Here is a 23,184-nt window from a genome sequence, read left to right on the forward strand (position 1 = left end):
TGCTATGACAAGTTACGGATGGTACATCCTTCGGGCGATAATAGGCACGTCATAAATACTGTTGACGGAAGAGACAGTATCTGGCCAATCTGGTACAAGTCAAAAAGTCATTTAAACACCACTTGGGCACGAAAGACTAAACAATAATGGAACATGACCGAATAAAATGAGAATAAGCACTGAAAGTTTAAACTTAAAACCAGCGGCAGATAAAATGGGAATAAGCGCTGAACGGTTGCAATGACCTTCTTGCCATCTTTCTCTGAAAATAATTACTTGAGCGGGATGAACCTGGAGGAGTGTGTGGCACCGATACCAGGCCTTCCATGCTTCACAGGCTTGTATGAGATAGAGAACTCAGCCAGGTAATGACCAATCATCTCAGGCTGCGATGTCACAACATTGGATCAATAAACAAATATTACACTATGTAAGATCATACATACCCCAACATAGACGGATAGATGATACAGGATTCTTCGATAAAACAAATAGAAAGCAGAGATAAAAGATTACACCTAATATTCCATTTTTTCTGTCGAACTAACTAGATGTCTGTCAAATCATATGATTAACACAGGATATAACAAACTATGCAATACAAAAAATTATCAGAATGCCACAAATGTGTGACAAAATGATTACCTTGATTTCAACCTGGTTAAAAGTTTTTCCATTGTAGACACCAATGATGCTCCCAATCATCTCTGGGACTATTATCATGTTCCTGAGGTGGGTCCTCACAGGCTCAGGTTTTTCACCAGGGGGAGCATCACGCTTCTGCACATTTTCAATCATAACAAGTAACAGAATATGTGATTGAAATATACATATTGTAAAAGAAAAAGACATTATCACAATTCTATTTGCAGAAGTCGACCATTTTGGTTATAGTTATTCAGCACAGGTAACTAAAAGTTGCAAGGCAGAATTCTGTTTGATGATTTATGTAAAGTGAGACAAACAATGAACTCAATGATTTTTATACTACTGGATACAACTCATATGGCTCTCATAAGTTTTAGGCATCAAAAGAGATGGCCCCAAACATTCGCGGTCTATCAATATCGAGCCTAATGTTGAATCACTCATGATAACAAAAATCCTGGTTATTGTATCAGCTGATGGGTATCTTAATGATACAAATTAAAACCACAGTTATATGAAACACATTACTTTTTCTCCTACAAAACCAAAATGCACATATACCTTAGAAGTCATAGCCTATGCGAGAAAATTGAGTTGGTAATTATCGTATATGCAGACCTTCACACTCATTCACACATTCATGTCAGTGATTAAACAGAACTTCTACCACCCGTTCCATACAAGCTATCACATCTGCCTTCTTGCCCAACTCATTTTATTTGTAGAACAGAAAGCAACAAGAACTTCCAGATATATTGAAATAACCAAATAATATGTTTTCTATTTGGATCCATATGTTGAGATTCCAATACGATGGCAAGCATGGGCCTCAACCATTTGGGCCCAAGTTGAACCAATACACGATATCTTTGCCTACACCCAACCCACCTTAAAAGATAAGAAAAATAAGAGAACAGTTTCCCTTCTGGCATGATCGGCGTTGCTCCAAGCAAGATCATGTTTATTCTATCACATAATTTAATTATTCGTGGTCAGTAAAGACCTAGGCTAAGAGCCTCCCCAAACGATAATTTTTCCTAATGTTATCCTCAGCCGATATTGTTTACATGTTCAGATATGTCAGAATTTATAGCAAGTAAATTTATCTGTGTATCATTCTAACCTTCCCAAAAGCCCACATTTGTATGGCAAAACTTTATCCAACAGATACCAAACCCAGAAACCCACACCTCTATGGCAAAATTTTAACCAACGGATACCAAATTATTCAATATGTTGCTTTCTAACAGTTCAACATTCAAATCTAGAGAGAATAACAAAGCACAGGATCTTCTGCAATCTTCTTTCCTATCAAATTTAGATTTTAAATATCAAAACTGTTGGATTCTTAGTTTTATAACAAATTGCTATACAATCGAGTAATCTTTATCTATGTTCTTATCTATTTACAGAAAACTGACATGATTACTATTTTTCCAATATCCAATCCAAACCAACCTGTTTCCAACAACAACATCTGCAACTCGAACACAATTGTGATGGGTGTTGTGGTCAGCACTTGGAGAGACTTGGTATAAGGTGCAGTGATCAATAACCCATTATTTCTTGAGCCCTATTTGTTCAAATACTGTATAGGGATTAGCATAAACGTCTTGGAAAATGTTCTCGACAGTCTCCTGTTTCCTACCTCGCCTTTGATAATTTGAAAGCTGTCCAAAATTAAAAGGACAAAGCCACTTGCCAAAGGATATATCTAAATTCTACTTTTGCATATACCAAAACATGAGGAAAACCAAGCAGGGTTTTACATATGAAATCAGACAAAAACAAACAGAGGATGTGACAGCATACGACGGATGAAACGAAGCAAGATAAGGAGATTGACAAGACAAACGGAGGCATCGTACCGCCTTACGAAGCTTCTTGATCAGAGCCATGGGCTTCCTCTTCAACCCTCTCTGGAACCTGCGCGAATCCCCGCCCAAATGTTCATCGTAAGACAAAACAAATACATTAATCCTTCGAAAGAGAAAGACGAAAGACACGATGGAAACGAGAAAGAAGGGATCTAAACCTTCTTCGAGCACGAGCATCAAAGAGCTTGACCAGCTCATCGAGGCCCATGTCAAGGAGCTGATCGAGGTCGACCCCACGGTAGGAGAACTTCCTAAAGGTCCTCTTCTTCGGTTGCGCACCTCCCACGTCCACAGCGTCCGAAGCATCCGCCTACTCGTCGCCCACAACAAAATGGAAGCAAAACGATCAAATCAAAGGTCACCAAGAGATCAATCTACGGTCGATCGCGAGAGAAGAAAGGAATCGAGATCAACCATGGCTTCCTAGTTCGTCTTCTCTCCGCTTGGGATGGGTGTTAGGGTAAGCGGCGGACAACAGCAGAGTCACGGACCGAGAAGATTAGGGCTTTGGAGCCGGCCGTATATATGCTCGGGAGGAACGGAACCAACTCAGGCCACTATGAAGTTACGGTTTTACCCCTGGCTTCTTTGATCGGTTGATGTACCACGTTGTTTTGACAAGGAAAGGACTAAAGGGTCTTTTAGATGAGCGGCCCAATATGCCGGTCCGTCGATGGAATTTAATTGAACTAGAAAAAATAATCATATTTCGACGATATGTTCAAATAAGTTGAATAGGAATTATTTGGTTGGAAGAACACAATCGAGACAGATTTAATTTGAGATCAAGAAATGAATTGAGTTGTTTTCCAAAGAATCTCTTGTTTTGGATAGAATTAGAAATTCAACGAACATAACATAAACTTTGTTAGGAAAAGAGTCGGCACTAAGAGGAGGGGGGGATAAATTAGTACAACGGTAAAAATAATGTCGGTTTAAAACTTCATTACGGTTAAATTTGTTTCTGACACTGGGCGGTACCACCACCCAGACTAGTGGTACCACCATTGACACAGTCTTGGAGACTGTGCCACGATGGTTTCACTTGTTTAGTCATTGTTTGGGCTTTTCTCTTGGCCTAACATAACCCAAACTTGGCCCAACTATCCCCTAATTAGATTGACCCAATTCTAATCCTTATTATATGCTAACTATGAATTTTAAGATATTTACTAAGCTAAACAAAGTCCGTAAGTCTAGGTTTCTTTTAGTGAGCTTTCGGCGATCTTCTGGTGAACTTCCGACGATCTCGTGACAATCTTCTAGTGGACTCCCAACAAGCTCCTGGACTTCATGATGATCTTCTTGGCAAGTTCCGACGAGCTTCTTTGGTAAGCTTCGAGACTTCTTGGTCAATTCCAATAGAACTTCCGACGAACGTTCGGACTTCCGATGAACTCTTGAACTCTCAATGAAATCACGTTCTTGACTCCGGGACTTCATTTTGCTTTATGCCTTGCTATCATAGTTAATTCTGCACATGTAAAAATATACTTCGATCTAGACAATTATTACTAAGCATGAATCATGTTATCCGGCATGTCATTGGTCCATCGACGCTTCGTCCGATTCTTTGATGCATCGTCCTCTCTTGCGGCCTATTGCCCAATCGGCCAACTGACCTCCGTGACTCCGATATTCTTAGCGTAATTTTAGCTCTTCTTAGCTCGATGCCCGAATCCATGGCCCAAAGCATTATGTCGATACGTCATCCGATCCTTCCATTAGATGTCGAATCTTTTGAAATGTTCCACCGACCCAACATGATTCTTCCTACTTTAATTATCTCATCTTGATCGAAGCATCCTGCGTCACTCAAAACGCAGATCAATTCATAAATACTTATCAATTGGTTTCATCATCAAAATCCGAGATTCAACAAACTTATACTAATTTGAATATAATTTCTCGATTTATGCATGTAGTGATCATGCTAAACTTTTCTCTATGTCTTTTTTTGAGTTCATGAATCGTGTTTGTGTTAATTAATCAGCAAATGATTCCTTAAAATTGCACATCATATGTTGATTGTAAATTTGTATCTTAAGATTTTAATGGGTTAAGGAAGGAACACATCCGTGAATGGATGCTTAAAAGAGTCTTATTTTTATATTTTATTATCCTAACATAATGAAGATACTAAGATCTGCTTTCTGAATATAAATCTTATGCTCGTTACCTTTAAAAAAAAAAATTGTATCTTTTATCTAATAATAATATAATTATTTTTTTTGATCATTCCAGACGCAACACGTGGATTCTAGTCGACGGCTTACTTACTGAACATAACAAATAAGCCACTTAGCATACTATATCAACATTATTGAAGCTCCCCCTCACCACATCCGTTCATTTTGATCTCCATTAGAAAGCCAAGATGGCGACTTCTCTGGGACGCCAAAGTCTTTCTTGTGCCTATCATGAGTTTTGTGTATTTTCCTCCAAAAGATTATGTCCACCAAGAGTGTGCATGACATGATACGTATGAGTGCTAGTTTTTCCATCGACTCTCCACCAGACTCTAAGTTACAAGTAACGTCAGAGAACATCAAAAGGTGATGAACTACCCATCTTGGCTTACATAACAAGCTCTGGAGTACATGTATAAATAGACATGGAAGTCTCCACATTTCTGACAGAATGGACGAGGTTTCAGGTAGCAAAGGCAGGGTGTGTGTGACAGGCGCTTCTGGTTATGTTGCTTCTTGGCTTGTTAAGCGACTTCTACAGTCTGGGTATCATGTAATAGGAACAGTCCGAGACCCAGGTTCCATCACTCCATTTCTTCTTCTTCATCATCAACTCATGTCCCTGTTCATCAATAGACATTCATCAATAGACATTCATCAATAGACAGAATTCAGTGCTCATTTGGACTCGATTTACTCATCTCTTCGGATTACAAGATGTAACTAACAATAACAGATTTGCAGGGGGCCATAAGAAATTGGCCCATCTGTGGGAGTTGGAAGGTGCAAAGGACAGGCTTCAGCTTGTGAAGGCCAATCTCATGGATGAAGGCAGCTTTGATGATGCCGTAATGGGATGTGAAGGTGTCTTCCATACCGCATCTCCCGTGGTCGTAGCCATGTATCCCAAGGTATGCAGTTCCTCTCATCATGGCATGTCCATTTGAACAGTAGCTGAAAACTGCTATTCTTCCCTCTTATTTGGAGTTGGACACATGGAAAATAGTTCTCTCTTAAAACCGCTTGCAAAAGAGAGAGAAAAATGGTCAGGAGAACATACAGCTTAGTTGCATTTGTGGAAATTTGTCTCATTTTGTTGTTTGTGGCCATGGCTCCTGGTGTTGACATTTAGCAGGCTGAGATACTGGATCCTGCAGTCACTGGCACTCTAAATGTGTTGCGATCATGCAAGAAGAATCCAGCACTAAGGAGAGTTGTTCTGACGTCGTCTTCATCTGCAATAAGAGTAAGAGAGAATGTCAACCCCAGATTACCACTGGATGAGACATCATGGAGCTCTGTGGAACTTTGCCAAACGTTCCAGGTGAAAGACCATAACTAATCTGCTACTGCATGTTTGGCACATTTATACATACACATACTTATTTAGATGGCTTTTTGGTTATACAATTATTGAAGGCTACATGAACCCTTCTTGCTATGATAAGAGCAGAAACACTAAGCAAAAAAGATCCATGGCAATGTGCTTAATTCTGAATAATGCTCATATATTCTTTTTGCTTTTTGTTATCCAAGATGTGGTATGCCCTAGCAAAAGTTCTAGCAGAGAAGGCAGCTTGGGAATTTGCAAAGGAGAACAAAATAGACCTTGTAACTCTTCTTCCATCATTCATCGTCGGACCAAGTCTGCCCCATGATTTGTGTCTAACTGTTAGTGACGTCCTTGGCCTACTTCGAGGTATTTCTAATGCCGCAATGGATCATCCTTCCTTTCTATGGAAAACAAAATTTCAAGGCACTAAATGCCTTCTTTTCAACAATAGGTACATCACACTATAAGTACTGATGAAACTAACTTGCAGGAGAAAAAGATAGGTTCTCAGCTTATGGCAGAATGGGCTATGTTCACATTGATGATGTTGCCTGCTGCCACATTTTGGTGTACGAAAATGACAATGCTCAAGGGCGATATCTCTGCAGTTCCAATGTCCTTGATAATCATGAAGTAGCTGCCCTGCTTGCAAACCGCTATCCTTCATTGCCCATCCCAAATAGGTTAGTTCTATTTATGGTATCATATTGTATATATCATTGTAAATTACAAGCTAAGGTTCTAGAGGCTGAAGTTTCCTTGTTATGAAACTAGAATCTCGCAAAATTTGGAAAAGAATGATGTGTCTAAGAATACACAAAACTTTAAGAACAATTTGAGACACTTATTTGTATGCAAGTAAAATCTTTCAGAATATAAGGGATTTAAGAAACAACTGAAGAACCATGAACTGATGTCTATAACCTACTTTTTGATGATTTATTTGAAAAATAAAATAAAAGAAGCAAACAATTTAACATCTATGATTTATTCTTTGACTATTGTCTTCGTGTAAATATATAAATTCTTACTAGGTAATCTTTCCTTTGCATTATAAGAAGTTGACTTGTGTTCAGGTTCCACAATTACCATGCTGAGATACCACGTTACCAGTTTGACACATCCAAACTACGTGACTTGGGGTTTAAATTCAAGGGTACTGAAGAGATGTTTGATGATTGCATTGCATCGCTGAGGACACAAGGCTATCAGATCTAATGATTTAAGTACCTTCTCGATTTGCCAACATTACTTACTAGATAATAAAAGCTTTAAACAAGTCGTATGAACCATTTTAATAAATCTCTGTGTCAAGAACTTTTAAGTACAGGACATGCTATGGGCGCCAATATATCATTCTCTTATATTAATAAACTACATTACTTTGGCTTGCTTCTTGTTACATTCAATTAAATATTACAAGAAAGTATCACTAGTAAGCATGGGTATAATTCTAGAAGAGCTGAGAGTGTTCTACTTGATCTCACAAGGGACAAGATGCAGTGCAACATTTGACATGCATAGCACGCTGATCTGTTCTGTGTTGGTTTGTGCATCGTCATTTTGCCTAAATTGTACATTCAGATTATTTCATATTTGATAATGGGGTTTAACGTCATTAGGAACACTGTGATGATGTAGCTATTGTATAATTCGGAACAACCATTTCCTTTCTGCAAAGACACAGAAACTATTTGTGTAGCTCACGTAATTGTCTTATGGTGCATCTGTGCACAGACGCCTATAATATGGTGCATCTATGACATTTACCTAGACAGTAATATGCTAAACTAATGACTATTTTCTTGAACACCTTTCCAACTTAATGAAGAACAAGAAAATGCTTGAGAATTTTATAACTTTGAAAGAACATAGCATGAGCAACTCAGTTATTACTTGTTTATCAAATTCAAGACAGTAATCAATACATAAGGTGATGTAAAGAATGATCCAAGATTAGATCCAAAACACAGAAATCATGAGAAATATTTTTACTAGTTTGTCAGAGAACTTCAATCAGGTATATATCTGACACAATCAGCCTCATGACATCCATAACCACAGCCTTATCAGAATTCTGATCAAAATTAACTAGAACCTTTGATAATTGCTCATACGAGATGCATCGGTTTACTTAAAAACAATATTTTTATCACGAGCACAAAAGAAAAAAGAAAAATGCAAACATACTACATTATCAGTGATAGGGAACAAATTGGAGGATGCCCAATGAACAACGAGAAAAAACAGAAAACAGTATGTACCAATTACCCAAGGAAGAGATCAAAATGGTTCTTACGAGTTCTTTTTCCTGACGATGGCCTTCAGAACCATTGGCGAGAATGGTCCTGTCTTGTCCAAATGCACTCCAACAGCTTTTTCCATCAAGAACAAAACATCTCCCTCCTGCAGCCTCTTGACAACATTCTCAGCTTCCTTCACCCCCTTCGTATAAGATATAATTGCCTAATACATTTTGATAGTGAGTTCTTGACAGCCATTTATACACACTCAGTAGGGAGGTTATACACATTCAGCATGGAGGATTTTTCTTGGACCGATGAGATGAAAATAGTTTACGGGCGAGAGGCTTTGTGAGTGAGTCGGCTAGTTGATCTGCTGTATGTACATGAGAAACTCGGAGTTGATGTCTGGCAACTTGATCTCGCACAAAATGGAAGTCGATGGCTATGTGTTTCATGCGGGAATGGAACACTGGATTGGCACATAAATAAGTAGCTCCAATATTATCACAATATATTGTAGGAATAATCGTGGAGTTGACGTTGAGTTCCTTGAGCAAATTTGTGACCCAATTGAGTTCAGCAGCGGCGGTGGCGACGGCACGGTATTCAGCTTCAGTTGTAGATCGTGCAACCGTCTTTTGTTTTTTAGAACTCCAACTAATTGGAGTAGCTCCAAGGAAGACAATGTATCCGGACGTAGATGTTCTATCATCAAAGTTCCCTGCCCAATCAGCATCAGCAAAGGCATGGAGATGGAGTGAAGTATTTTTGCCAAGAAAAATGCCATGATTAAGAGTCCCTTTAAGATACCGCAAAATTCGTTTGACCGCAGACCAATGCGTAGTAGATGGTTGATGCATGAATTGCGATAACTTATTGACGGCAAATGAAATATCTGGTCGGGTGAGAGCCAAGTACTGTAAGGAGCCAAGGACTTGTCGATACTGAGTCGAATCTGTAGCAGGACTTCCATCACATAATTTAAGTGATTCACTGGTAGAGAGAGGAGTTGTAACCTCTTTCGCATCCTGCATGTTTGCCTTTGATAATAAATCTTGAATATACTTTCTTTGTGATAGGAAGAGACCTGAAGATGTAAATGTTGCTTCCACTCCCAGAAAGTAGCTTAAAGTTCCTAGATCTTTGAGGGAGAATCGATCGGCCAAGTGCTTTAGAAATGCCTGAGTCTTTAAAGGATCATTTCCTGTGACAATAATATCATCCACATATACTAAAAGATATATTATGCTTCCATTGTGCTGGCAAATGAATAACGAGGTATCAGACTTTGAATTGATGAAGCCAATTGAGGTCAAAAACGAGCCAAGCTCGTTATACCAAGCTCTTGGAGCTTGACGAAGTCCATAAATAGCTTTTTGAAGTTTGCAGACATGCCTCGGATATTGAGGATGAACGAAACCAGGAGGTTGTTGCATAAAGACATCTTCAGTAAGTGACCCCTGTAAAAAGGCATTGTTAACATCCAATTGTCGTATGTGCCAGCCCTTTGAGATAGCCAAACTCAGGATAAGACGGATTGTTGTGGGTTTAACAACGGGACTAAATGTCTTTGTGAAGTCGACACCAGGTCGTTGATGAAACCCTTTGGCGACTAGACGTGCTTTGTATCTGGCAACGGATCCGTCTGGGTTCCGCTTAATTCGAAAGACCCATTTACACCCGATGATATTTTGTGTGTGATGAAAGGGTACTAAGGTCCATGTAGAGTTATGGAGGAGAGCATCATATTCGTCACACATGGCTTTACGCCAGTGAGAAGATTTTTGAGCTTGAGTGATTGTAGTGGGTTCACTGGCCTCAGTGGAGGAATTTGTTATAGCATGTAAGTCAAGGACTTGACGTGGTTTGAAAATACCACTTTTGGAGCGTGTTGTCATTGGATGTCTACGGGGGGTGGAAGTGGTAGATTGTGTTGGTGGTATAGCCGAGGGCGAGTCACTGTCATGGACCGGGTCAACCGTCGGCACAACAATGTCACTAGATCTAGGAGAAGGTAAAGCCAGTGGCAATGTCGGTATAAATGATTTCAAATGGTTTAGAGCAAGAAATGGAGGTTGTCCCAAAAGGCAGTTTATGACTTTTATTGTAAAGACAAGCATCACAATGATTAATAGTGCTATTGATTTTCAAGGTAGGAAGAGAATAACGAGAAAGTAATTTTTGCTGAATAAAATGGGAGGGATGACCAAGACGACGATGCCATACATCAACCGGAGCTGCGATTGAGGAGTGAGCAGTAGGAAGGGTAATTTGTGAAGTGGATGGCCACTCATAAATGTTGTCTTTGTTCTGGCCCTGGACCAAGGATGCCCCCGTGCTCAAATCCTTGACAAGAAAAAAGTTAGGAAAGAATTCAATTGATGTATTATTTTGTTTACAGAATTGAGAAACGGAAATGAGGTTTCTTTTAATGTTAGGTGCACACAAAACATCATCGAGTGTAAATGTTGTGGTAAGTGAACTAAGCGTTGAGGAACCAGAATGAGTAATAGGAATTCTTTTACCGTCACCGATGATGATATCTTCATTTCCGTCATAGTTGTTGTGGATGGACAAGTTTTGAAGATCAGAGGTGATGTGATGAGAGGCGCCCGAATCCACAATCCAATTAGGTTGAGTAGGAGTTGGAGTAGCCATGAAATTCGCCTGAGGCCACTGTGATGGAGTAGGGAGTCTGGGACGAGACCGACAGACTTTCGCGGAGTGTCCAACTTTATCACATAGTTGGCAAACAACTCGTTGGCGGCCTGTGAAGTCAGGACGCGACGATTGAGTATTATGAAAGTTACCACCTTGATATGGGTAAGGAGAGTTTGGTCTGGGCCCCATAAGGCTAGGAGGCAGCTTAGCCAAATCGTTGTTGAAGTGCTTATTGTACTGGTTGCTCTTCCTCTTGGATTTTTGATTGACCTGAGCTGTAATAGGTGGTCCGGGCAACTTATCATCACGCTTCAAGTACGTCTCATAGTCGATCAACTTATCATAAAGTTCTTCGAATGATATTGGTGAGTCACGTGCCCGAAGTGCTGCTGTCAATTCTTTGTACTCGCCTCCTAAGCCATTGAGGGTATGGATTAGGACTTCTTCATCGCTGAGAGAATGACCTATCAAAGCTAAATCATCGATGATAACTTTGATATTTTGTAGATAATCAGCAATAGTACTTCCCTCTTGTTTCATTTTCATCAGATTGGAGAGAAGTCCGAGCATGCGAGTACGCGAGCGATTTGCCAAAGTTGTTTGTAATTTGCACCATGCTTCTGCAGCAGTCGTACATGAGGATATCAGCGGGGCAATGGATCCAGCAACGGAAGCTTGAATAGCTTGGAGGATGAGGCGATCTTGACGTAACCATAGTTAGTGGGCTGGATTTGGCACTGGATTGGGTTCGCCTGGGATGTTGATCATTTCAGGTGGACACTGGAGAGAGCCATCAACGTAACCTAAGAGATCATAGCCAAATAAAAGATTAGAAAGTTGTGCCCGCCAAGATGCGTAGTTGCCGCCTTTGGATAATTTGAAGGGAATGAGTGCTGCAGCATTGATGGTGAAAAGACTTTGAGAAGTGCTCAGAGTCCCTGCAGAAATAGGGACAGGAATATCGGAAGAGGAAAATGAAGACATCCCAGAGATTGTTGCAGCGAGGTGGAAGAAATCTCTGCAGCTTGCAGCGATTTCTACAGCGATGCTGGAGAAATCTGCAAGGTTGGAGATAGTTGCAGTAATGCAGTATTGGAGTTTGGTGGCCGGAAGCAGCAGAGTTTTCAACGGAAGACTTCGGTTGGCAAGGGAGCAGCAGCCGGCGGTAGAAACAAAGGCCGTGACTGTGCTTCCTTTAGGATCTGATATTAGCAGCCGCAAGTGCTGCAGTAGGCTGCAGCGAATGGCTACGGCTGAGGGGCGGAGGCGTCGCCACGAGAGGGATGGTTGGACTCCGGAGAAGAGGGTTTGCTCTAGGCAAACAGCTCTGATACCATGATAGAAATTAAGCGAAGAAGATAGAAAGATAGAAATTGTAGAAGAAACTATGAAATGTATAAGATATAATTGCCTAATACATTTTGATAGTGAATTCTTGACAGCCATTTATACACACTCGGAGGTTATACACATTCAGCATGGAGGATTTTTCTCAACTGCTGAGAGATTTCCTCAACTGCCTTGAGGAAATCTTATCTGCTTATCACAAACCCATAAAAGCCATCACACTTGGTGAATGCCCAGTGCCCAACAATCTCCGTGCAGAACTCAACTGAATCCTCCAATTTCTATCCTATGCATAAGTCCTGAATGAGAATTTTGTAGCTGAATGCAATCGGCACAACTCTGTGCTTATGCATTTCCCTGAAGATCCTCCTTATATCATCAAATTTTGCTGTCTTGTGGACTCCTGCCACAACAGCAATGTGAATCACATCATAAGGTACCATACCCTTCTGACGCATTAATCCAAACAGCTTCATGGCTTCCTGAACTAGCCCGCTTTGCAGAGCACAACAACCATGGCAACAGCATTAGGTATTAGCCCGGTCACCTTGATCTTCTTGAAAATGTCATCGGTGACTTCTGGTGGTGCCTCCTATGTGGCAGACTCAGCCACCACCAATGTCGTCCAGCAGACTCACCCACCAATTTCTATCTTTTTGATCGGCTTCCTCCACCTTCTTACGTTATGCCAGCCAACTTCTCCAAGATTGGACTTTTGCGCCGGAGAATCCCCAATTCGATCGCTTCCTCACCCGCCACAATCAAAATTCTCCAGCGTTCCTCTCCCCTACGTCGTCCAGCAGACCGTGACGACGATCTCTGCCGCGAAACCCCGAAGCCATCCATATAATTTCGACAGAAATCCTTGAATGGCGACTGCGGGAACTGACCAAAATCCTCTTTTGGATGGTCTCTCTTCGTGGGTTTGCTGCCCCACATGCAATAATGATATAGCGGAGGCTCGAGCCAGAGGCGCTTCTTCGTGCCACCCTTTGCTTCTCCTCGTTGCCGTCGTCAGCAAAGTTGAGATTACAAAGGAAAAGGTCTTGGGAGCCATCGCCCCTGCGCCTCTCGCCTCTCATCGGTCTGTCAGTATTGTTACTCGTACCCAAGCCGGTCGCGGGCATGCATCTCTCCATGATCGAAGCTTAGTTTGCAGCGTTCTCTTCAACTGTGGCCGCGGAGGAAGAAGCAAATGTGGATTCTGGGAATTAGTTTAGGGTTTCTAGATTAAAAAAAAAGAAAGAGCAACATCGTTTCCGATACCCACCAAACTACCCGTATTTTATTGGAGAAAACACAGGGACCACATCAGCGCCCATCTCTTTAATGAACAAACGCTCTCGTGACAGTGAGAGATAAGGTCGATGATTCTTTATAAGGCTTCTTCGACTCCGGTCTCCTGTTAGGGATAACGTCTGCTTGGGATAAGGTCTCGCTCTGCAGTGGGTGACTGAAGAAGAAGGTCAGCAATTTTGTGTACTGCAGATTTTTTTGATAGAAGCAAGTTTTTCTGCGACCGCGAATCCTTGTTTATATCTTCCATGATTATATTTTTGATATTCTGATTCAAGTGTTTTGTTTCCTCATTCCATGCTAATTGCGAAAGTAGATTAAGACTTCATGCACTAATTTCACCTTGGGATGGGTAAGCAGAAGAAAAAAGGATGAATTTTGGCAACTTGATGTGTAGTTTCTGATGGTTTATTCCTGCTTCCAGTCATATTTTTGCTTAATCTTCTTACAGATCTTGCGCTGCATGATGAATACATAGTTTGCCACTACTTTTTGTTTTCTAGATTTATTAGTTTGTACCACTCAGGCTCCAACCACATTGGTGTCTTTAGGGAGATGGAAAGGAGCACAGACCAGCAGCTCACAATTGTTGAGTTCTTGAGGGAGAAAGGGTTTGATGATGAAAGCATAAAGAGAATGGTGAGGCGATGCAATCCACTGGAGATCACAGGAAGAGACAGAGCGAGTGAGAATTGGAATTACTTGGAAAGCATTGGGGTTCAGAAGAGGAAGCTTCCGTATGTTGTTTTCAAGTGCCCCAAAGTCCTCACTTTGGGCTTGAATCAGAAGCTTGTGCCTACCGTCCAGTGCCTTGCGACCTTGGGATCAAGGCCTGGCGAAGTGGCCTCGGCCATCACCAAATTCCCAAACATTCTCTCACACAGTGTTGAAGATAAGCTCTGCCCATTACTAGCTTTCTTCCAGGTGCTAGGAATCTCGGAGAAGCAACTGGGTAAGATGCTCCTGTTGAATCCAAGGCTCATCAGTTACAGCATCGAAACGAAATTGACTCGGATTACTGATTTCCTCGCAAGCATTGGTCTCAATAAGGAAGGCTTGATTGGTAAAACTCTGGTGAAAAATCCATTCTTAGTAGGTTACAGTGTTGAGAAACGGCTTCGACCAACCACAGAATTTCTCAAGTCGATAGGCTTAGATGAACAGAATTTGCAAAGAGTGATTTGCAATTTCTCTGAAGTAATCTGTAGGGATGTTAATAGGGTTCTAAAACCCAACTTAGCATTCTTGAAGAGATGTGGATTTGACAGTAAACAAATTGCAACATTGGTTGCCGGATATCCCCCTGTTCTAATCAAGAGTGTCAACAAATCCTTGGAACCCAAAATCAGATTCTTGGTTGAAGACATGGGAAGGGAAATCGGTGAGATAGCAGATTGTCCAGAGTTCTTTCGACATGGTATGAAGAAGAGCTTGGAGTTGCGGCACAAACTTTTGAAACAAAAGAACATACATTGTAGTCTGAGCGATATGCTTCATTGCAATCAGAAGAGGTTTATTGCTAAATATGGCTTAGTTGCAGGCTTCTCTTGATTCTGTTCTTCCTGCTCTTTTCGACCTTTGTGTTCCATCTCTTGTTAGGGTTGAAAGTTTGGCCATTGGTTGCCAGAGGTGCAAGGGCTTGCTCTTCAAGGTAAGAATATTGTTGTTTTTTATCTTCTCTTGTCCTGCACTCAGCTAGCATTGCTGAATAGAACTTGTCTTTACCCCAGGTAGTGCTTGTATCACCACAGACCACAAAAATTTCCTGTTTTATACAGTTTTTTCCCCACTTTTGTTTGCAAATTCATTCCTACTTAGCTGCAAAACTCTAAAATTTACATGACTGGCAAAGTTGTGTCTGATGTTTCTTTTGCAGTATGCTTTTTTGTTTAGAGTTGTTGAAACTTCTAGTACTTTACATTATGTCTAGCTTACTATTTTGTTCCATCCAACCACAGATGTTACGTATCACCAAATTTCAAGATTTCTTTGTACCCTAATTTCAACTGCCTTTTGTCAGAAGATCATGTTGACAAGATTGGACAGAACAAGGGAAGTATTTTTTGCATAATATTATAGAATTTTTGGCTGGATGATATGGTTCATAATTCTGTTTTGGACCGATGCATTAAATCAAGTGAACTGTCTTTTGCAAGACTCGTGTCTTGATAGATTTTTTTTTTTTTGTTGGTTGTATAAAGTTGAAACTACAGAAAACATGAGGGCATATGATTCTACCATCAAAATCAAGGTCGATAAAGCTTATAGGAAAAATTTGTAAACAGTATAGTATATTCATTGCAAAAAATAATGCTATATTAGAAAATTATAATTCTTAAAGGATGACCTGAGGATGCTTGAACAAAGAGCAAACTGAGCTAGTGGCTCAAGCACCTTTGAATTTTGATGTGGTTCTCATGAAGTCCATATGCTAAAGATGTCTATGCATGAAGCATGAAGGTTAAAGTCCATGGTAGTAGGTATAACAACTTTACTGGTTACAGTTTTTTCAAGTCATTATGTGCATATGTGAATGTTTCTCCAAAAACTAAGTTGCTTCTGATGCACCAATTTTGTTGGTTCCATCATCTCAGCCCTTGAATTAGAAATCTGTGAGAGAAACTGATTTCAATTGGATATGGATGTTATGCTTAGTCCTGTCAACATGTGATGCTTAATTTCCATGTTAATTGTTAGCCAAGAAAGTTAATATCCACGACACATGTGTACCATAATTCATGTATTATGAGTGCTATTAACTGTATAACATGTTCATTTGACTACATTATTTTTATTTTTTTCTTCTTTAATTTATATTCACTAGATCAATATCTATCAAGTAATAAACTTTTAGTTAACAGGCTAAAGATGAGCAAGCTAACAACTAGGAAGATCTTGCAAGTGATTAATCACCTGACAATATGAGCATGTTTGAAGCATAATCAAATCTTTCATTATTCATATGAACCTTCGGAACTTCTATTTTACCACTGTATAGACCATTCTTATCTTTATAGATGTAGTTATCGCAAGAACTGTGTGGAAAAAATATGTTTGAGGATGAGACTGAAGCAGTAGGTGATGATAATAGCTTCACATTTTTACTCCGTGGATTTGCATGTTTGCAGTAGATAGCAGAAACTCAACTGAGAATATCTTCGGTAAATCTAAGAAAAATGGTCCATGCGTTGGTTGCAGCAATGTTACGAGAGATTGATGGTTTCAGAACAAGTCAGTTGATGAGAACATGCAGACAGTAAACTTATGTTTTGAGATGTAACTTTGTTGCTGCATGAATCAGATCTAACATCTCCTCTCCTAATACATACATATACATCTTAGCAAGTATATACATATGTGTATATACTTTCATTGTTTATATACATATATATATATACATACATATATATATATATACATACATACATATATATATATATATGTATGTATATATATATATATGTATACATACATATACATACATACATATATATATATATATATATATATGTATATATGTATATATGTATGTATGTATATATATGTATGTATGTATATATATATATATGTATGTATATATATATACATACATACATATATATATATACATACATACATATATATACATACATACATATATATATATACATACATACATATATATATATACATACATACATATATATACATACATACATACATATATATACATACATACATATATATATACATATATATATATATACATACAAATATATTTGAAAACTGCCTATCAGCTTTACTTTACTATGGCTTAGTCTCACTTACCCTATAAGCAAACTGCCTATCCTAACACAACTTCCCGGCTTTCACTCGTCAGCTAGTAACTATTAGACTAAATAAAAGAATAAAGAGTTGGGCTAGAAACTTGGAATTGAATCACTGCTAACAGAGCTTACTTACTTTACTTTGATTCTTCACTGCTAACGGAGCTTACTTACTTTACTTTGATTCTTTCTCCCTGTGGGCTAACTCTTCTTTCCTGACCTATGTGCCTACTAAAACTATCTATATGAGTCTGTCCCTCCTTGCTTTCGTTATGTAACACAACACTCCATTCTATTACTATCCCTTGGAGAATAAAGAAAGAAACTAGTGCTTCTAAGCCTAATCCCTGTAAAAGAGGAATTGAACCATTACTTCTACTACTTTAACTAGGAAACGAAGCTTCTCTCTCTTATTCTAATGAGGAAAGGGATAAAGTCACTAATGAGGAATTAAAACTTGAGGAAATAGAGTTTTAAGGAGAGAGAAAAGAACAAGAGTGAAAAGACCCAGAGTTAGATGAGCCTCATTCAGGTAGAAAACGAGCAATGGAAATAGAGTTTACTTAAAACTTTAGGAATTGAGAAACAAAGATGAAAAATTAGAATCTGGACCCGACCTAAACTCTCAAGTAATCATTGAATTTGTTCTATCCCGCATACAATAAAGTCGTTAAGAATCAGTCTTTCTATCTTATCTTACCTCTATACAGATAACTCATTAACTGCCACGATATATGTGATTAAAGCTATGCTAGGGTTGGTTACTTAACTTGGCTTTGGGTTGGGGTGCAAGTGAAGTCTCCGAAAGAATAATAAGGATCAGAAGAAGAAGAAAAGTATCCAAGAGAATCAGCTGTAGAAAGAGAAGTAGAAGAAGCTGGATTAGTATCAGTTGTTACTGTCCTATGTTCATAGCCGTAGTCAACTAATTAAATTCCTCAGTGGTTGCCTGCCCCCGGTAGTCCTATTCTTGTTCGAGTTGTTGGAAAACGATCTGAACCAGTGAGGTATGCCAGCGGAGTTCAAAGAGCAAGAGCAAGAGGCAGACTGCCCTTTACTATTAATTCGTAGATTAGAAAGCTGCTTGCTTGTTGAATAGGGCTCTTAGAGATCCACTTTTTGGTCTGAGTGACGCAACTTGTATTAAAGTACTTGTACTGGGTTGACGAGAGAGAGAGAGAGAGGAGAGGTCCATTGTTGCTTCAACCCGAAAACTCACAATTCAAATAGAAACCGTAAACTTCAATTAAGAAATGAGCGTATGCATGGTTATTTAGCTTATTATGGTTAGTTACCTAAATCTATCATACCCGGCTAACACCTCAGCTTCTGATCTGGTATACCTTCCTAGCACTGCCTGCCTCTTAAGACGATTGATTAAACAATCACTTCGATTCCACTCACACCCGGATACTGATTGACTTTGTCTGAAAAAGGCTTATTTCTAAGTCAAGGTAAGAAGGCGGGGTTGTTCACTTCATCTTTGCACTCTTTTTTCTACCCTTAATTTACGTTAAGCAGGCTAATCAATCACCTCTCTCTCTTAGCACCAACCTCTGATCAACGCGCGGGATTAAGATCAGAAACTGGATATAGATCATTAGCTCCTCTAACATTATAAATTAAAATTACGATGATAAGGTGGGCATGATCTTCGACTTCAACTTCCAATCCGGATCCTAACACTGATACGAAACCTGGACTCGGAAACCAGCACTTGCTCTACGCCTCTTGTATATAATAAGGAAAGGTGCATGCCTTCTCTTACTTTATTATTCTCTGAAGGCTACTCTACCTGGCAGTCAAACTATTCACCTGCCATAGATAATAGAGATATTAGATAGATATATTTGGATATTTTTCCTTTCCTAATCTCTCGAATTTCATTTCTAAGTATTTCGTTGCCAAAAACTGGACTGGCTTCTGAAGCAGTATCTCGAATTTCATTTAGAAGTATTTCATTTCTAAGAGTCTAATACTTTACTTGAATGCACTAGATCTATCCCTATTCTAATACTAGACTTGAAGTGAAGCTGACCTTACCTTTGACTTTCGCCTAAACTGCAAAACCTCTGGATTCAATAATGACCGGGTTCTATACAATGCTTTGACTTGTGTCTTATTCTCGGCTTGTTGAACTAATTGTAGTGTAGCTTACTTTGGCCAAGTATTGAACCTAGACCTCACTGAACCAACTCACCACTCGGGAAAGCCTTTCATTCCATCCACTTGAACTCAACTCCTCGCTTAGTCTTGCAAACACACTCTATACGACTTAACAAACACTCGAACTGCGGATTCCCTCTATGGCTCCACTTCAACATAATCACTTCTCTCGCAACACCTTATTCCTTGTTGCTGACATTCAAACTGCTGATTCTTAAGCTTATGATCTTGTATACTTTCTTGGCACTACACTCATATGTTATGTTTTCAATTCCATTATATATTTCAAGCACCATTTATATAACTTTTCTCTCACCTTAGACATATTACTCCTGATGCAACTGACACCGTAAATGATGGAGTGTTCGTAGCCATCCAAAGGTGACCGAAACTCCATGCCATTGAGCTTTGAGCAAGTTCTACATAATTCCGAATTTATACTAGAGAGTTATGAACAATTTAGTAACAGAAGGTCAGAATTTATCATCTTTGTTTTGCAGAATTGATAGAATCAATTTAAACAGATGTTTTAGAAAGAAAACATACTTCAAAATTTACAAATTTGGTGTTAAAAGAAAGATATGCGAATCTAGTTTCCAAAGAACCAAGTTTTGCATAATTCAGAATTTTTACTAGAGAGTTATTAGCAATTTAGTAACAGAAGGTCAGAATTGATCATCTCTGTTTTGTAGAATTGATAGAATCAATTTAAACAGATGTTTCAGAAGGCAAACACACTTCAAAATTTCCAAATTAAGTGTCAAAAGAAAGATATGCGAATCTAGTTTCCAAAGAACCAAGCTTTGCAAAATTCAGAATTTTCATTAGAGAGTTATTAACAATTTAGTAATAGAAGGTTAGAATTAATTATCTCTGTTTTGTAGAATTGATAGAATCAATTTAAACAGATGTTTCAGAAAGAAAACGAACTTAAAAATTTTTAAATTAGATGGCAAAAGAAAGATATACGAATCTAGTTTCTAAAGATCTAAGTTTTGCATAATTCAGAATTTTTACTAGAGAGTTTTGAGCAATTTAGTAACAAAAGGTCAGAATTGATTATCTCTGTTTTGTAGAATTGATAGAATCAATTTAAATAGATGTTTCAGAAGACAAACACCCTTCAAAATTTCCAAATTATATGTCAAAAGAAAGATATGTGAATCTAGTTTCCAAAGAACTAAGCTACCTTTGCATAATTCAGAATTTTCACTAGAGAGTTATGAGCAATTTAGTAACAGAAAGTCAGAATTGATCATCTCTGTTTTGTAGAATTGATAGAATAAATTTAAATAGATGTTTCAGAAGGAAAACATATTTCAAAATTTCGAAATTAGGTGTCAAAAGAAAGATATGCGAATTTAGTTTCCAAAGAATCAAGTTTTGCATAATTCTGAATTTCTATTAGAGATTTATGAGCAATTTAGTAACAGAAGGTCAGAATTGATCATCTATGTTTCGTAGAATTGATAGAATCAATTTAAATAGATGTTTCAGAAGGAAAACATACTTCAAAATTTTCATATTAGGTCTCAAAAGAAAGATTACGAATCTAGTTTCCAAAGAACCAAGTTTTGCATAATTCAGAATTTATACTAGAGAGTTATGAGTAATTTAGTAACAGAAGGTCAGAATTGATCATCTCTGTTTTGTAGAATTGATAGAATTAATTTAAACAGATGTTTTAGATGGGAAACCCACTTCAAAATTTTCATATTATGTGTCAAAAGAAAGATATACGAATCTAGTTTCCAAAGAACCAAGTTTTGCATAATTCAGAATTTTTACTAGAGAGTTATGAGTAATTTAGTAACAGAAGGTCAGAATTGATCATCTCTATTTTACAGAATTGATAGAATCAATTTAAACTGATGTTTCAGATGATAAACCCACTTCAAAATTTCCAAATTAAGTGTCAAAAGAAAGATATGCGAATCTAGTTTCCAACGAACCAAGCTTTGCATAATTCAGAATTTTCATAGATAGTTATGAGCAATTTAGTAATAGAAGGTTAGAATTGATCATCTTTGTTTTGTAGAATTGATAAAATCAAATTAAAAAGATGTTTCAGAATGAAAACATACTTAAAAAGTTCCAAATTTGATGTCAAAAGAAAGATATGTGAATCTAGTTTCCAAAGAACGAAGCTTTGCATAATTCAAAATTTTCACTAAAGAGTTATGAGCACTTTAGTAATAGAAGGTCAGAATTGATCATCTCAGTTTTGCAGAATTGATAGAATCAATTTAAACAGATGTTTCAGTAGGGAAACATACTTCAAAATTTTTAAATTAGGTGTCAAAAGAAAGATATACAAATCTAGTTTCCAAAGAATCAAGTTTTGCATAATTCCCAATTTCTACTAGAGAGTTATGAGTAATTTAGTAACAGAAGGTCAGAATTGATCATTTCTATTTTACGGAATTGATAGAATCAATTTAAACAGATGTTTTAGAAGGAAAACATGCTTCAAAATTTCCATATTAGGTGTCAAAAGAAATATTTCGAATCTAGTTTCCAAAGGACCAAGTTTTGCGTAATTCAGAATTTTTACTAGAGAGTTATGAGCAATTTAGTAACAGAAGGTCAGAATTGATCATCTCTGTTTTGTAGAATTGATAGAATCAATTTAAACAGATGTTTTAGATGGGAAACCTACTTCAAAATTTCCAAATTAAGTGTCAAAAGAATGATATACGAATCTAGTTTCCAAAGAACCAAGCTTTGCATAATTCAGAATTTTCACTAGAGAGTTATAAGCAATTTAGTAATAGAATGTCAGAATTGATCATCTCTGTTTTGCAGAATTGATAGAATCAATTTAAACAGATGTTTCAGAATGAAAAAATACTTAAAAATTTCCAAATTTGATGTCAAAAGAAATATATGTGAATTTAGTTTCCAATGATCCAAGTTTTGCATAAATCATAATTTTTACTTGAGAGTTATGAGCAATTTAGTAACAGAAGGTCATAATTGATCATCTCTGTTTTGTAGAATTCATAGAATCAATTTAAACAGATGTTTCAAAAGGCAAACATACTTCAAAATTTCTAAATTAAATGTCAAAAGAAAGATATATGTATCTAGTTTCTAAAGAATAAAGATTTGCATAATTTAGAATTTTTACTAGAGAGTTATGAGCAATTTAGTAACAGAAGGTCAGAATTGTTCATCTCTATTTTGCAGAATTAATAGAATCAATTTAAACAGATGTTTCAGAAGGAAAACATACTTCAAAATTTCCAAATTATATGTAAAAAGAAAGATATGCGAATCTATTTTCCAAAGAACCAAGTTTTGCATAATTCTGAATTTTCACTAGAGAGTTATACCCAATTTAGTAATAGAAGGTCAGAAGCTGTAGTATCTGTTTTACTGAATACATGAGGTCTTTTCATTCATATGTTTGGATAGTTAAATTTATTCCAAATCTTTCAATTTTTATATTAAATGAAAGCTCTATAAGTCTCCTTTCGTATGAAAGAGGTTTCTCCTCAATCCGAATTTGGTTTAAAATGTTATGGCCACACGAGTACTGAAAGTTCAAAATCTGAAAAATTCGATATTTAACATTTGATGTATAAACGGAATTGATATCTTACATGCAGCCAT

At 37.9% G+C, this 23,184-nt stretch overlaps 3 protein-coding genes and 1 long non-coding RNA gene across 8 annotated transcripts; 2 read left to right on the forward strand and 2 right to left on the reverse strand.

Moving 5' to 3' along the window:
- Positions 1-33: 33 nt before the first annotated feature.
- Positions 34-3,074, reverse strand: LOC135641059 (small ribosomal subunit protein uS19). Of its 2 annotated transcripts, XM_065156064.1 has the most exons (6): positions 2,940-3,074; positions 2,684-2,835; positions 2,517-2,574; positions 646-780; positions 246-386; positions 34-89 (listed from the first exon to the last, which is right to left on the reverse strand). In XM_065156064.1, exons 1-5 carry the CDS (start codon positions 2,940-2,942, stop codon positions 273-275), a joined length of 462 nt encoding a protein of 153 aa, XP_065012136.1. In that variant the 5' UTR covers positions 2,943-3,074; the 3' UTR covers positions 34-89; positions 246-272. The 2 variants fall into 2 exon arrangements, with proteins under 2 accessions (XP_065012136.1, XP_065012135.1); XM_065156063.1 differs by having other exon boundaries at positions 34-386.
- Positions 3,075-4,834: 1,760 nt separating this feature from the next.
- LOC135640974 (uncharacterized) lies at positions 4,835-8,489 on the reverse strand. 4 transcript variants are annotated; one of them, XR_010497506.1, is made up of 4 exons: positions 8,347-8,489; positions 6,323-6,708; positions 5,443-5,949; positions 4,837-5,336 (listed from the first exon to the last, which is right to left on the reverse strand). It is a non-coding gene; the product is annotated as an uncharacterized LOC135640974 (long non-coding RNA). The 4 variants fall into 4 exon arrangements; XR_010497507.1 differs by having other exon boundaries at positions 4,835-5,336; positions 5,443-6,703; XR_010497505.1 differs by having other exon boundaries at positions 4,835-5,336; positions 5,443-6,708.
- On the forward strand, positions 4,988-7,285 carry LOC103973780 (tetraketide alpha-pyrone reductase 1). The gene is made up of 6 exons (XM_009388435.3): positions 4,988-5,292; positions 5,459-5,625; positions 5,850-6,038; positions 6,251-6,413; positions 6,538-6,730; positions 7,124-7,285. The coding sequence occupies exons 1-6, from the start codon at positions 5,166-5,168 to the stop codon at positions 7,263-7,265; spliced, it is 981 nt and encodes a 326-aa protein (XP_009386710.1). The 5' UTR covers positions 4,988-5,165; the 3' UTR covers positions 7,266-7,285.
- A 5,136-nt stretch (positions 8,490-13,625) lies between the features above and the next one.
- LOC135639746 (transcription termination factor MTERF6, chloroplastic/mitochondrial-like) lies at positions 13,626-15,472 on the forward strand. The gene is made up of 2 exons (XM_065153628.1): positions 13,626-13,766; positions 14,149-15,472. Exon 2 carries the CDS (start codon positions 14,153-14,155, stop codon positions 15,146-15,148), a length of 996 nt encoding a protein of 331 aa, XP_065009700.1. The 5' UTR covers positions 13,626-13,766; positions 14,149-14,152; the 3' UTR covers positions 15,149-15,472.
- Positions 15,473-23,184: the final 7,712 nt, after the last annotated feature.

Source organism: Musa acuminata, chromosome BXJ3-6 (genome assembly GCF_036884655.1).
Source record: "Musa acuminata AAA Group cultivar baxijiao chromosome BXJ3-6, Cavendish_Baxijiao_AAA, whole genome shotgun sequence".
NCBI classification, from domain to species: Eukaryota; Viridiplantae; Streptophyta; class Magnoliopsida; order Zingiberales; family Musaceae; genus Musa; species Musa acuminata.